The 13487-nt window shown below is 35.6% G+C and overlaps 1 protein-coding gene across 1 annotated transcript in view; it reads left to right on the forward strand.

The window, feature by feature from the left end:
* The window catches only part of Gprk1 (G protein-coupled receptor kinase 1), an 881497-nt gene that overhangs the window by 782718 nt on the left and 85292 nt on the right, over positions 1-13487 (forward strand). The window contains exon 12 of the mRNA XM_069845748.1: positions 5740-5840. Within this exon, the coding sequence (XP_069701849.1) occupies positions 5740-5840 (101 nt within the window). The remainder of the gene's footprint in view (positions 1-5739; positions 5841-13487) is intronic.

A 13487-nucleotide genomic window follows, 5' to 3' on the forward strand; every position in this document is an offset into this window, starting at 1 on the left:
GTCTCCAAGTATTGGGAAAATCGAGACTGCAACTCGCGCTTCCTGCCGTCCGTAACTATGCCGACACGCTCCAGCTCTGAAACCAAAGTGGCCTTCGAGAGGTCCCAACACCAACCAATTTGAACAAAATAATCCTTCATACTTGAACAAAGAAATGTCAAATAAATCTCAAGTCAAAAAAAATTATCAAAATTCAATACATTCACGCTATTATCACCAATCAATCCAATGCACCTCAAAAGTGTTGCAAAAATGCAAATAGTTGATCAAAAACACCCACAAGAGATTTACAAACACTGCACTATACAAAATCCTAAATGCCTTAAGAAAATCACATAAAACCATAATTAATCACTCAAAACCATTTATAAGCACTCAAAACCATTTATAACCACGCTCTGCTACCATTTGAGGGGAACGATCATCATATATATATATATATATATATATATATATATATATATATATATATATATATATATAGCCAACAACATATAAACTTTAACATGAATGCCCAGTCAGTATGCTAACTCATAACACATTCCCCATTAAATTACAGTTACCATGAAATGCAATAAGCAAATTCAATGTACACATTGACTCAGTATTTCACAAAGAATTAACCCAATACAAACTGTCACACGACTGATCAATATACAGATAACTAATTAAACATATGTCTCACATAAACTCTGCACATAGTACTGATAGTAATCTCTTTACTTTACAATCAATTTAATGCCCAAAAGAGAGAGAGAGCAATACGATAGATAATATGTAACCGACGATAGTTTCAAATACGAATACTCGTTTGAATAGCAACAGAAACTCAATACACTCGGATTCCTGAATACCAGCATGTGGAAACTAATGATAACCAATATGGAGTAGCAAGTACTAGAATAATTACGAAAGCCATACTATTCTAGTTCATTACACCGCCTATTATGATGTAAGCAAAACTGTCTTGGAATTTCAATTCAACCTCACACATCAAAATTATATCTCTTCACGTAATCCCAATCACTTAAACCAAGACGTATAATTAGCGAGTGATTTTGATACACGATCCACCAATATACCACAAACACTTACAACCAAATATGAAAATAATATCACAAGCCTAATTTAACTACTCCAATAATAAATCTGATACAAACTTATAGCAGCACTGAAGCCCAAGATATATTCCAAACGTCCACACCTGTGGAGTAACGGTCAGCGCGTCTGGCTGCGAAACCAGGTGGCCCGGGTTCGATTCCCGCTCGGGACAAGTTACCTGGTTGAGGTTTTTTCCGGGGTTTTCCCTCAACCCAATATGAGCAAATGCTGGGTAACTTTCGGTGCTGGACCCCGGACTCATTTCACCGGCATTAACACCTTCATCTCATTCAGACGCTAAATAACCTAAGATGTTGATAAAGCGTCGTAAAATAATCTACTTAAAAAAAAATATATATATATTCCAAACAAGGTTTCATGTAATCCGAAGATTTCTAAGTGAAATATAATGATGCACAATTCTTGAACAATCTAACACGACGAACTTAAGTTGCAAAGTGTAGTTTACTATTCGAGCCCTGCTTCCTGAGTGTTGATTCCTAAATGTAGCTATCCCTACGCGCCCTGGCTTCTGAGTAAAGTTGTCGGTACACGCCCTGATTCCTGAGTAAACTCAAATATATCTGAGCATAGCCAAGTAACCTCGCCTTCCCTCTCTCTTTTGTTTGACGAAACCAACCGGCCAATAGGAAAATTTAGGTATGAAAATGAAAGGAGATAGTAGCACTATCTATGATATGCTGTCTGAGTGCACTCTGTCGGGCGAAGTGACGTACTATGTGAATGACTGACGCTTCGAGCTCGGCTCACCGGTCAGTGTACAGTAGCGTGCAAATTAATCCGAACACGACATATTTTTACATTTTCTGTCATTGTTGGCCTCACAGCTGCTCATACTGCTTTAATTGACATCTGTAGTATGTGTAATTCCATTGTTGAAGGTCTGTCGTTATTATTTTTTTTTATAATATGTGACATTTTGCCTGTCGTTTTGTACTTATAAGCATTTCAGTTGTGTTGAAGACTTAATACTGCAATCCTGTGTACATTCTGTCGTCTTCACAAATGGATACAACTCCACGCAAACGGTCTAAGATTATAACATTAGCAGAGCATTCTTCTATGACACAGAGGCAAATTGCTGCAGAATGTCACATCGGTTTGGCTACTGTTAATTCGATCATAAAACGATACAGGGAGACTGGATCCATCACACCCCAGAAAAAAGGAAACTGTGGGCGGAAAAGGAACACTTCACCTGCAGATGATCGTTTAATTGTCAGGAAAAGTAAATTAAATCCTAGACTAACTGCTGTCGACTTAACCTGCGAGTTAATGGCTACCACTGGGGCGTATATTCATGTCACAACAGTGCGGCGTAGGCTTTTGGAAGCTGGACGAAGGGCTCGTAAGCCTATTAAGAAGCAACTGCTAACCCCTGTTATGTGCAAAAAACACTTAATGTGGGCAAAATTACATCAACACTGGACAGTGAATGACTGGAAGAATGTACTTTTTTACGATGAGTCTCATTTCGAAGTCCATGGCCACAATGTTTCTTACGTACGGAAAGGATCCGAAAAAGTAACAGTAGCTCATCTCCAACAAGCACCCAAATACCCCCCTAAAGTAATGTTTTGGGGTTGTTTTACACATGAAGGGCCTGGAGCATTAATAGCTATCAAGGGAATGATGAATTCTGACAAATATATTCACTTATTGGAAACCAGAATTGTACCCCAGCTGCAAAAATCATTTCCGGATGGCAGAGCTGTGTTCCAACAAGACCTGGCACCATGCCATACGTCTCGAAAAATTACAGAATTCTTCAACAAGAAGAATATTCAGATACTCCCCTGGCCAGGCAACTCACCCGACATCAACCCCATTGAGAACTTGTGGTCAATTTGCAAAAGAAAATGCAAAAAATGGATTGTTCTACAAAGGAGAAGATGATTTCTGCCCTCATTGGTGTATGGTTTCGCGATGAAAAAATGAAGAATATTTGTGGGAAATTAGTGGAATCCATGCCAAATCGTCTCAGAGCTGTTATTAGGAACAAGGGAGGCCACATAGATTACTGAGGTATGTCTTGGATCCTTTTTTTTTTATCCCATTTGAGTGTTTTTGCATAAGTAATTACGTTGTTCGGATTAATTTGCACGCTACTGTATATGTTATATACTAGCTAAAAGCACCCACGTTGCCTGGGTTTTCCTTTTTGCTTCTGACTTATAGAGATCTCTACTGTCTTTACTAAACTTTCCTCGTCGCTAAAGCTGAATCTTTACATAGCGTCACTTACATGAATTAATGACCTTAGCCAAAATACCTGGCAAGATTAACACAATTTAAAACAGCTGAAAATCAGGCACTGAAAAGAAAAATATCATCACGTGCCTTACCGTTTTTGTTTTTAATTAGCTTTGTCTTGTAGTTTAGCTAAACAAAAATATCTCCTTGGTCCTTTTACATCTGTTTAGCATAGACGCAATGTTCTACATTGATCTAAAGCTGTACTGACACAAATTTAATGTAATTTCCTCTCGTGTGTTTGCTTTCACTTCACATTTAAAAACAGTTGATGGTAGAGTGTTACTTGTGAGGCCGAAGGGAAAAAGGCCTTTGGGGAGGGCGAGACGTAGATGGGAAGATAATATTAAAATGGATTTGAGGGAGGTGGGATATGATGGTAGAGACTGGATTAATCTTGTTCAGGATAGGGACCGATGGCGGGCTTATGTCTCTCAGTAAGTTGACGATAAATAGGGAATTCTCTTGTTCTCAATCTGAACCCCTTGTGGTATCGTGATGAGTTAAAATTTACCTCTTTATCAGTCATATCAAAGAATCAATATGTAAATAAAAAATATATATGTTGTTATTGTTTTCTAATGCCAGGCATTTGACAATAAAGTCATTTGACCTCTTGCATTGGAGAATTTTATACCCCTTGTCCGCTTTATGCCTGTTTATGTCATACCTGGGTTCTTAAATATGACTTGAAAAATGACGTCTTACAAATACTCGTACATAATACTGTATATTAATTATATTTTTATTTTATGTACAGAATACAATATAATCTCGCAATGAATCATTTTTGGACTTGAAGAATAATATTCTGAGAGAAGTGTATTTTAAAAATGAACAGATTATTCTTTCCTGTAAGTTTAACATACATACTACTGTACATTCACAATATGATAATACAGATATAATTTAGCTATAACACATATTCGGACATGAACAACAATATTTTGGAAGACATATTTTATAATTAATACACTGTTATTTTCAGTGAGCTTACATATGTACATTTACATAATTGTATGATAACTTTGTTTGAGACAGCATAAATAAAAATTTAATGCTACAAATATATTATTTATGTAGCAAAACCCCCTTTATGTCGCGTTAAAATAAAATAACGTATTTAAAATAATGTAAATAAATTATCAAAATAATAAAAAAAAATCAGTTGACCTTATGTTCGTTACTGGATCTCCCTACACCAAAGCCTTTGACTTTATCACTACGCTACAGAGAGCTATGTAGTAAAGTAGTTGAATTTACGTGTTATGAATACTTTCATGTTTGCTGCCTATCATGTTTGATTTTGAATTCTTAAATATTAAACAAAAATGTGTTTTATGCCATATTACATTATATATTCATACCATATGACACATTCAGTCAAGAAATCGTTCCTCATTTATGTAATTTTAATTTAATGTTATTTTATTTAATATTTCAGTAGCAATATGGTGCCGCATTTACAACGGAGGAAGAGTTATAACAAAAGATGCGTGTCACTGCATTTCTGATTCTTGATTGGATAACGTCCAATTTATATTATACATGCATGTTTGAACGTATTTCTTTCTAATTTTTATTGTTTTCAATAGCTTAACGTCCATTTGTTAAATTTTAATGTAGCCTATATTCTTCTCCTAGTTATGAAGGTTAAATGTGCAAACTTTGACAAATATCAGTCACAGCATGTAGATTTGTAGAGTACATGCATGCATGCATGCATGCATACATACATACATACATACATACATACATACATACATACACACACACACACACATACATAGCCACATTGACTTTTTATATATAAGAAGATATATAGTGCGGACATGAGTGAAATGTGCAGTAATAATACTCTGACTGACTGAAGCCTTTATTTAAGGCAATAGAAAGGAGAACAAAAAATAATAATAGTAATAATTACTGTCCATTGTCTCTCAGGAAGTATTTATAAACTGGAGCTCTTTCTAGAAAACTCCTTATGTTGTCAATGTGGACAATCTACGGAGACAAAACCTAACCTTTTGGAATCAGACTCTCTGGAGGGATTGTATTCTTCTGAAGGAAACTGTCGAACTTCGTGGGGTATTTTTTGGAGTTTACAAAAGAATTACAATTACAAAGTTAGGAGAAAAGGCTTGTAGAAAAGACACTTGCAGCTTATATCTCTCTGTGTATGTACTATTTCTTATGTTCCTAGGAGGTACGCTAGTACTATTTATTTATGTTACAAAAAATAATCCTTGCAATGCTTGATTATAATTATTATTCTCTAGAAGTCCATGAGCCATAAAACGCATCTTGCATATAAATATATGATGCACATAAGAATATAATGAAATGGTTGTGTTATGATTTCAGAATGTCGAATTACCTGAATCTTTTTCTAAAGATCTTAGATCGTTATTGGAAGGATTACTTCAACGAGACATTGACAAAAGGCTGGGATGCAAAGGAAATGGGTAAGTTACACTTATACTTCAATGTTGGTGGAGTTTTATACTTAAATAGCACAACATGTTGAAAGTTATTCTTAGTGTTAATGTTTTCATATTTCGATTAATTAAAACTTACCAGTATACAGTATTATGTTGAATAAATAAGATTGAATGCTATTAGCAGTTGCATGTCATTATGTTGTGGAAGTGGGCGTTCTGCAGTAAATGGCACATGAAGTCTTTGAATATGGATATTTGCTTTATATTATTATAAAACTTTCATATGTGTTTGTGTGTGCATGAGTGCAACATGTCATTTTTAATGCGCATTTGATAAAATTAAAGGCTCTGTAGTTGTTTTTAACATGGAGCTTATTCTCTTCACATATTTCAACTATTCCATTGCAATAGATAAAAATGACGTCTATGAAGAATGAAGATAATATCAGAGTTCCATTGTGTTGCACTAAGTTGAAGTGTGCATTGATGAAATACAGTATATGTATACTGCATGCAGTTGAGAAATAAAGGCTTGTGTAAGGACCTGAGGCATTCACTGCTTTTTGATATGTAGTCAATGTAACCGACTTAGATTTTTTTATGTTATTCAGAAGTTACTGCTGCATTGTAGATAATTAGAGAATGCTGAAGTATTGTGTAAAGCTTAGCATATGATTTGTATGTATATCAGACAATATTGTCACAACAAATACTGCCACAATATAAGGTGCTGTATAAGTTGCTACCGTCGACTGGGTATACTTTACACAAGGGGGGTAACTTTACACATTTCTTGAAAAAATGTTTAGAAGGCAGCACATTACAGACAATGTGTAGCAACACTGTGGAACTGATTCTATGTGACAACAGCACATATGTGTAGTAGACTGAAGTGTGTGCCATTATTAAAGCTGTTATACACCATTTTTCTAGAAATGTGTAAAGTTATCCCCCTTGTCGACGGTACCCTGAAAATGTGTACAGTACTGAGGTAACCTAATTTAGATGCATATAATAATACAATTTGCTTACATGGATATGACTAGTTGTACTGGTGAAAATGTCCACTCTAGTCTTAAAAATTATAATGTTCTTTTATTAATTGTGATGATTACAATATATGACTAAGCCACATTTCTGAATTTTCTGATGCAAATCATCTTTTTCTGTTGTCTGTAAAAAATGCTTTGTATGCTGAAAATGTCATTTCAAAAGTGCAGGATGGTCATGGGAGAAAATGAAAATTTTATCACTGCCACAGATGTTGGACCCCAAGGTGAGAACTGGACACACTTCTTCCATTTTGTCAAATCCGGGTTTCATTAAAGAATTTTTTTTTTTTTTTTTTGAAGAGCAAGCTGTACCCACAGATCCTGAAATTTCTGTTTGAGATAGACACTAATGCAATAATGTCCATAGATTGTTTCAGCAATGTGGAAATGCTTTTCAAATTATGAATAGCTTCAGGTAGATCAATGAAGTTCGATTTCATGAAATCAAGGGATGCAACAATTTCATTGTTGCGAAGTGCTTCCTTAGCCTTTGCAGTGCTTTGAGCTTCTGTGTCATCGAGAACATCTACTACTTTGTGACATAATAAAGGCAGGTCAACAACCCTGTTCTCCAGCAAGTTACTACTGGTTGTGTAGGAAGAGATGTACCTGATAGAATTTCTTGAAATGTTTATATTCGAATAGAGGACTTGAATATTTATTGAAGAAACCAGTTTGATCACATGATGAGGAAAATTATTTCTTATCTCTTATGCTCATCTGTGGAGGCGTGGCCGTCATTGAGTTATACAGGTCAACACCAGCAACTATGACGTCACAATAGACGTGCTATTCCTCGCACTCAGGTAGATTAATTCATATATTGATAGGATTTTTAAAAATAATATGACAAAAACGAAGTAACAGAGCTCTAGGTACCGAAACTTTAAATAAACACTTTCAAAATTAATTATAACACAACATAATATGCACTTCAATTATAATAAACACTCAAATGAAGTAGGCCTACTCACCTGGCTTTTATCAATCAATCTTCTTAATGTATCCAACTGTTTGCTGACAACATAAAGTCCACTATAGTCCACTGTAGTCTATTCAGCTTTTGTTTTTCATGAGAAATGAGGAGTGTTTTGATCGGTGTTCATTATAGAAGCCTGTTACGAGTAGCCAGAGTTGGGGTGTAGGCAATATATACTGCAGGGCTGTGTCTTCTGCAACTGGTACTGATGATTTTAATTTACTTCGTTTGTGGTTTATGGATGGACAGTATAGAAGAATGTATTCCAGATCTTCATCATGATTATTACACCACAGTCAAGTATAATTATTAGAAAGGTGAAATCGATGTAGGTACAATTGTGTAAGCCTGTTCTGGCTCTTGTTAAAAATGTCTGAACATGTCTGGGCAAGTTTTTGTACATTTCCAGGTCATTTGATTTCTTTTGTACTTACTTACTTACTTACTTACTGGCTTTTAAGGAACCCAGAGTTTCATTGCCACCCTCACATAAGCCCGCCATTGGTCCCTATCCTGAGCAAGATTAATCCAGTCTCTATCATCATATCTCACCTCCCTCAAATCCATTTTAATATTATCTTCCCATCTACGTCTCGGCCTCCCTAAAGGTCTTTTTCCCTCCGGCCTCCCAACTAACACTCTATATGAATTTCTGGATTCGCCCATACGTGCTACATGCCCTGCCCATCTCAAACGTCTGGATTTAATGTTTCTAATTATGTCAGGTGAAGAATACAATGCGTGCAGTTCTGTGTTGTGTAACTTTCTCCATTCTCCTGTAACTTCATCCCTCTTAGTCCCAAATATTTTCCTAAGCACCTTATTCTCAAACACCCTTAACCTATGTTCCTCTCTCAAAGTGAGAGTCCAAGTTTCACAACCATAAAGAACAACCGGTAATATAACTGTTTTATAAATTCTAACTTTAAGATTTTTTGACAGCAGACAGTCTTTTGTACAGACTGTAAAATTGTTCCTTTGTCAGAAGAGAGCCAATTGTTGATCCATAGGTTTATAAAATGAGACTTTACTGAAGCAAAACCACTGGATAGAGATATCACTTGAAGAGGTCTTGGTTGCAAATATGTTGCCTGTTTTGCAGTATTATCGACTGGGTTTTATGGCGATCATAAATATCATTATTTTGCGTTTGTTTGAGTACACAGTGTTGTCATTAATTATTTTTGAACAATTATTTCCCGAAATGTGTGGTCCCAAAAACTTTTTACCATGTTATGGCAAACCTTTCTAACAACAATTATTAACTACATACAACATGTAGCCTTGTACATTTTCCATGTAAATCACATTCGTTCGGCCTTTATTTCCAAAAGGTTTTTAAAATGCAGACATAAGAAAATTTACTGGACTCAAAATCTGCAGCACAAATCCACTTTTCTCGTCTTTCTTCGTCACAAATAAGGTAAATGTTGAATCGGATCTTTCCTTGCTAGAACAGTAATTAGATATACACTACACTTTCGTCACATTTTGTAAATTACAGCCTATACCACTAAAAAAATTAATACTGGTAATTGAATGTATCATGTTATAAAAGTCTAAACAATACAAACTTCTGTGATACTATGTTTACTGAAAGCACGCGTCATGTGACATCATATAAGCTGAATTGTCAACGAAATAAGGTCAGAACTTCACGATGGTCCTAGTGGAAGCTATCAGTTAGTCCTGTTACATATATGACTTTTGGGTATAAATTTATTATTGTTTCCCTGCTTTTATCATATAAGCCACCGTGTGTCACTAATAACAAAAACTGGTGATCTCGTTTCTCTTCTGGCCAGATAGTGCTCAAAGCTTCTTTGACTGCCCAGACTGAAGTGGAATGATTTGTCTTCTCAAGCACTTCACAGTAAATCGGATGAAGCTTACCTGGTTCTTTCGAGTCAGATTCCCCAACCATGACATCGGCTACAAAATGGCCACAATTAACTGTAGTCTTATTGATTGATGGCCTTATGTGATGGTTGCCTTTGTTTTGCCTTATGTTCTCCATCGTCTTCTGGTATAATTCCATTAAACAGTTTTTCTGCAAAGTTGATTAAACAGTTTTTCTGCAAAGTTGATTCGTGTGATATTTTTTGATCACTAACCTCCTTTAGGACTTTCAGCAGTATATTTGCAGACACTACAGCCTCGCATAAGCATAGGTTGAAACTGAGCATTTTACTCCCAGAGGATGTAGAAATGAATGGCTGAACTGGTTGTTTCCTTTCCTTCCTTGCCAGACTGTTTTTATGTACTACTACTGAATTTTTATGTTGGAAAAAATGTGACTTATTGCCAGAGGATACCTTAAAACAGGGCTTGCAAAACTTTTCATAGTGAGGGCCACATTAACCATCCGAGAAAGAATCGCAGGCCAGGTCACTAAGTTTAAATTAAGTCTAACAAACAAAGCTCATAAATAACATTAATATTCAAACTTTGTGTTTTATTGACCTAAAACCTACACTTTCAAACTGCTTTCTTTTTTTCATTCAACTGGCAAGTTATGTTTTTGGCAATATCTTCCACTCTGTGAGCAACTGTATATACTGAAAGACTAATGTTCTTAAATAAATCTACTACTTTCTCAGGACAAAAATCTCCTTTGGCACCATTATCATGCACGATTCAATAAATTCACCATCGCCAGTTCATGCGAAACTAGCCACTCTTGCTGCTTCATTGTCTGTTCTCTGGTTCTTGAAAATATTCTGTTAAGATGATAGTCCACGCTTCATTGCATCAAATTTATCATCCCGTAACTTCCCCGTAAATTGTGAAAATTTAAAAAAATGTTTGATTTCATGATGCCTGGGAATATTATATTCTTTAAAGACAGCAACTGATTCGTTACAAATCAGGTATAATTACTTTATTTCCAGTTTGAATCATAAAATAGTTCCAACTCCATTGTTGTTTAAACATAGAACATATACTGCCCATTTTCTATTTTTTTCTTTCCCTGCCATAATTAAAGTTAAGTGACACTGTAAGAACTACTAGAAAATGCTTGTGGATTACTCAAACTGCTAATACTACTCTTAACTGGATAATACTTACCCCTTCACATTTTCACTGCTCTATTATGTGTCAGCGTGTACCGAAAGAAGTCGTTGTTAGCAGTGCAATCTCTGATTGCTCTGTTGTCACACTTCACGCTTGGGCTGGACAACCCACGTTCGCCTGGCTGCTGAACGCTTGCAACCAGTAGCCTATATTGTAACAACATCATTGTTACCACAGTATATGAGGAATTTGTTTAAGAATCTGGGCCTCTGATTTGATTTCATCAATCGAAATTCGGAATAAATTAATCTTCTTTTATTGACTTTTAATTTTTTTTCAAGTTAGTAAATGGGCCGAGCAAAAGTATCTCGCGGGCCATAGTTTGGCAAGCCCTGCCTTGAAAGAACCAAGAAATAATACGAAGTAGTAATTTAAATAGTAAACTCTCAATTGGAATAGAAAAAAGCAGGAAAGAATATAAATTCCTTTGAAAATAGTTGCACATATACAGGTAAGTAAAATTCGATGATCAACATAATTGAAAGATAAGAATTCTATCGTGGACTGGGACTTGAGCCCGTGTCTGCCAGTTGTAAATGCTGGTGCTCTAACCACTTGAACTATCTGGGTTCAACTCCCAGCTAGAACCTTTCTCTTTCAGTTAATCACACTAGCCAACAGACGTCCTGGTCTGAAAGCTAATACTTATTAACTGTTCATTGCATAGCATACTTACTTTCTTTTGGTAGAAGATTTTTTTACTATCTATTGTGAAATTAGAATCGTCGTCTATGCATTTTCATAATAAATTTATATATGATACTACAAATTTCGGCATGTCTAAACTATAACTGTGCCATGAAGTAACAAATTGATCGAACAAACATCACCTGTGAAATGCTAGAGGAGAACTAAATTGTACAAGTGTAATTTGATTTCAGAATGTTTGACGCAACAATGTATGTTATGTTAGCGTACAAATTTCAGTACTACTGCTTCAACTACTGGACAAAATTAGACTCAGCCAATAGTGTGTTAAACACGTAATTGAAGTGCATTGTTGATAGCACAGTAGATTGTTTACCATTTCAAGACAATTTTTTATCAAGTATAATAATGGTTGTGAAACTTAGATGCTCACTTTGAGAGAGGAACAGAGATTAGGGTTGTTTGAGAATAAGGTTCTTAGAAAAATATTTGGGGCTAAGAGGGATGAAGTTACAGGAGAATGGACAGAGTTACACAATGTAGAACTGCACGCATTGTATTCTTCATGTGACATAATTAGAAACATTAAATCCAGACGTTTGAGATGGGCAGGGCATGTAGCACGTATGGACAAGTCCAGAAATGCATATATAGTGTTAGTTGGGAGACCGGAGGGAAATAGACCTTTGGGGAGGCCGAAACGTAGATGGGAGGATAATATTAAAATTGATTTGAGGGAGGTGGGATATGATGATAGAGAGTGGATTAATCTTGCACAGAATAGGGACTGATGGCGGGTTTATGTGAGGGTTGCAATGAACCTTCAGATTCCTTAAAAGCCATTTGTAAGTAAGTAATAATAATTATTTCTTTCATTGATTACTAAGAAAATACTGCAGATGCGTACATGAGGCATAAAATTGCAGCAGGAAACAGATGCTTGAGAGCCCTTAATAAAACATTGAGTGCAAGATATATAAGTAAAAAAGCAAAACTTATATTATACAAAACAGTAATAAGACCAATTGTGCTTTATGGCAGTGAAACTTGAATGCTGTCTAAGAAAATGGAACAGCAATTGATGACATGGGAAAATTTATGGTCCAAAATTTGACAATGGTTACTGGAGAATCAGATACAACACAGAGTTAAAAGTTCAATATAGATCTCCAGATACTGTAGTTGAAATTAAAACCCGTAGATTGGAATGGTTGGGACATGTAATCAGGATGGATGATAGCAGAATACCTAAAAAGATTTTAAATTCAAAACCTGAAGGTAGACGCAATATTGGCAGACAGAAACTAAGTTGGTTGGATGGAGTAGGGGATGATCTAAGGACTTTAGGAGTGAGAAGATGGAGCAGAAGGCTGTGGTTAGGCAGGAGGGGAACAAAATCCTAAGGGAGGCCAAGGCTAGACTACAAGGGCTGTAGTGCCAAAGTAGAAGAAGGAATATTTCTTTCATTACGTACGTTTTTTTAGTATTTTTTGTCCTTTTTAGGCTTCATTTAGCCCTTTTTAGGTTAACATGCGTCATTTAGCCGTCATCCACCTTAAAGATTATCACTCTTCCTTAGTTTATTTTCGTAATAATTAATTTTCTTCTTAATTTTTTTTATTCTCACGTAGTAGCATCTCTGTCTTCTCACAGTTGTTTTCCACCTTTAGTCTTAAGTTTTCTATTGTCTGGTTCTTCTCTTCATTTGCTTTTTCACGCTGTGATATCACTTGTTGTACACATCTTGCCATCTTCAACCTTTGATATTGTACTACTTTTTATAACGTTACTCATAGGGCATTGCCCAGTGTGTAGATTTGTACGAATAGAGCTGTGGCTGCTCAAGTATACTCCGGCTTGTTGCTGTAGTCTGTATTTTTCCTTAAATATTGTGTTGTTTCTTGATATATTTGTTAA

This window comes from Periplaneta americana, chromosome 14, assembly GCF_040183065.1.
Source record: "Periplaneta americana isolate PAMFEO1 chromosome 14, P.americana_PAMFEO1_priV1, whole genome shotgun sequence".
Taxonomy (NCBI): domain Eukaryota; kingdom Metazoa; phylum Arthropoda; class Insecta; order Blattodea; family Blattidae; genus Periplaneta; species Periplaneta americana.